The following is a 1,744-nucleotide window of genomic DNA, read 5'->3' on the forward strand; positions in this document are numbered from 1 at the left end:
AAACACCTTTGTGATTTTATGTCTGTAATTTCCAGTGTAGGTGAATTGACCCATTTTTTATCATCTTCAGTGTTCTTTCCTTTATTATTTTGCTCATGTTTCAGCCGATTATACAAGATAAAAAGGTCATTCTTCTTGTATCCATTATCTAGTGCTATTTTTATTATAGAGTTCAATTCTTTCTATTTACTGTTTTTATTGAGGGGTAACATGAGGAGTTTGTGTATCCAGTTTTTGATTGTTCCTAATTTGTGTTCTTTAGGATGGCATACAGTGTTAATACTTGGACACTTGGAGGAATTCCACTCACCTTCTAGCGTCCAAAGATATTTTCAGAATATTATTGTCAGTACAATAAACCCTTGCTAATCCAGATTAACTGGGGGAATGGGTCATCTGGATTAATGGAGCAAAAAAGCCCTAAAAGAAAAAAAAAAACTCTTATAAAATAAAGAAATGGAAAATTTAATAATACAGGTAGTGCTGATGAAAATAAATTAAAGAATATCACTGCAGCAATTTCTTCCTCTGTCAGAAGCCAAAATTCAGGGTCTCCTTCATCCAGCTGATGCCAGTCTTAGATATTTTCTTGCATAGTTTCGGTCTCTCCAGCTGCCCTCAACAGAGTCTGAACGCCCGCTTGCTCTAATCCCTCTTGCTCCTAAATCCCATGTGTCTTTTGAAGTATGTACTCAACTGTGAACAGAATATTTAATTTCACATACGTGTTTTATTCTGGATTCACTGTAAATAGGTTACTGATGGTTTACTCTATGGAGACAAACACTTTCTATTGCAGCATCTGATCGTAACAATGAAGAACCTGTCCATTACCATCGAGGAAAGACTTCTGCTGAAACTGTTCCTTTTTGTTGGCTACAGCCATCTCAGCCCAGAACAGGAGGATGCTGAGGAGAGTGACTGCACAGTACAACAGATTCTCACTGAAGTGACCTCTGTTCATGCAAAGAAATATTATTTTGGATTGCTCAGGCTTGAACCTGGTCACGTATGTATTGCTTGTTGAGAACCTGCACGTAGCTGTGGGGCCAGTTATTATGATCAGATTCTATGAAACAGCAGTTCTGTTACAGAAAATCGTTAGAATAATGCAGGATGGAAAAATGTTGTCAGTATTTACTTATGAAATTGTAATATCATGTACAAATTGAATGTGTGACATTGCAAATAAGTCAAAATTAATCTGTTTCCCCATTGCCCTCCTGCTTGGCGTCATTGTTGGTGACAGGCTGAGCAGTCTCTTCATCTATCAAGTCTGTACCAACTCGACAGTCGTGATTGGTATTCACCCATTCGTTAAACTCCTATTCACTCATGTCACGAAGTTTTGATGTGACACTGCTGAACTTTGTGACAGCACATTAATCCTATATGTCTAAAGCAGTTGATAGTGTAGATGCCAATAACTTCATTTCAGGCTCTTATTATCATATGAAGTGTGTGTAGGATCATTATCTATCTTGTGGTGTCTGATGACGTTCCAAAGCATCACATATAGAGTGCATGATTCCTTGCCTCACATTTGATCTGTAAAATGTTTTAAGGTCCTTTTAATTCTGAGGTCAAGGGACTGAATCAGAAATGTAATGCTTTGAGGTAGAGAAACTGATTCAGTGTACTGTAAGTTTAAATTTGGATGAGCTGGGTGGTTGTCCAAAATTGATGCAGTTTTGTTCCTTTATCCTTCCCCAGTCATGTTCAACAGGTAGATTTTTAACTCCTG

General features: G+C 37.5%; 1 protein-coding gene across 5 annotated transcripts in view; it reads left to right on the forward strand.

Annotated features, from left to right (window-relative positions):
* LOC111870922 (vacuolar protein sorting-associated protein 13D) overlaps positions 1-1,744 on the forward strand; it is a 232,195-nt gene that overhangs the window by 194,514 nt on the left and 35,937 nt on the right. For 3 of the 5 annotated variants that reach the window (XM_023863569.2, XM_023863561.2, XM_023863579.2), the window contains exon 61: positions 800-1,535. In XM_023863569.2, coding sequence (XP_023719337.1) covers positions 800-1,027 — 228 coding nt within the window. In that variant the 3' untranslated portion in view covers positions 1,028-1,535. Of the gene's footprint in view, positions 1-799; positions 1,536-1,744 lie in introns of those variants that run through there. The other 2 variants (XM_023863598.2, XM_023863589.2) reach the window with 2 other exon arrangements.

This window comes from Cryptotermes secundus, unplaced genomic scaffold (assembly GCF_002891405.2).
Source record: "Cryptotermes secundus unplaced genomic scaffold, Csec_1.0 scaffold101, whole genome shotgun sequence".
Taxonomy (NCBI): Eukaryota; Metazoa; Arthropoda; class Insecta; order Blattodea; family Kalotermitidae; genus Cryptotermes; species Cryptotermes secundus.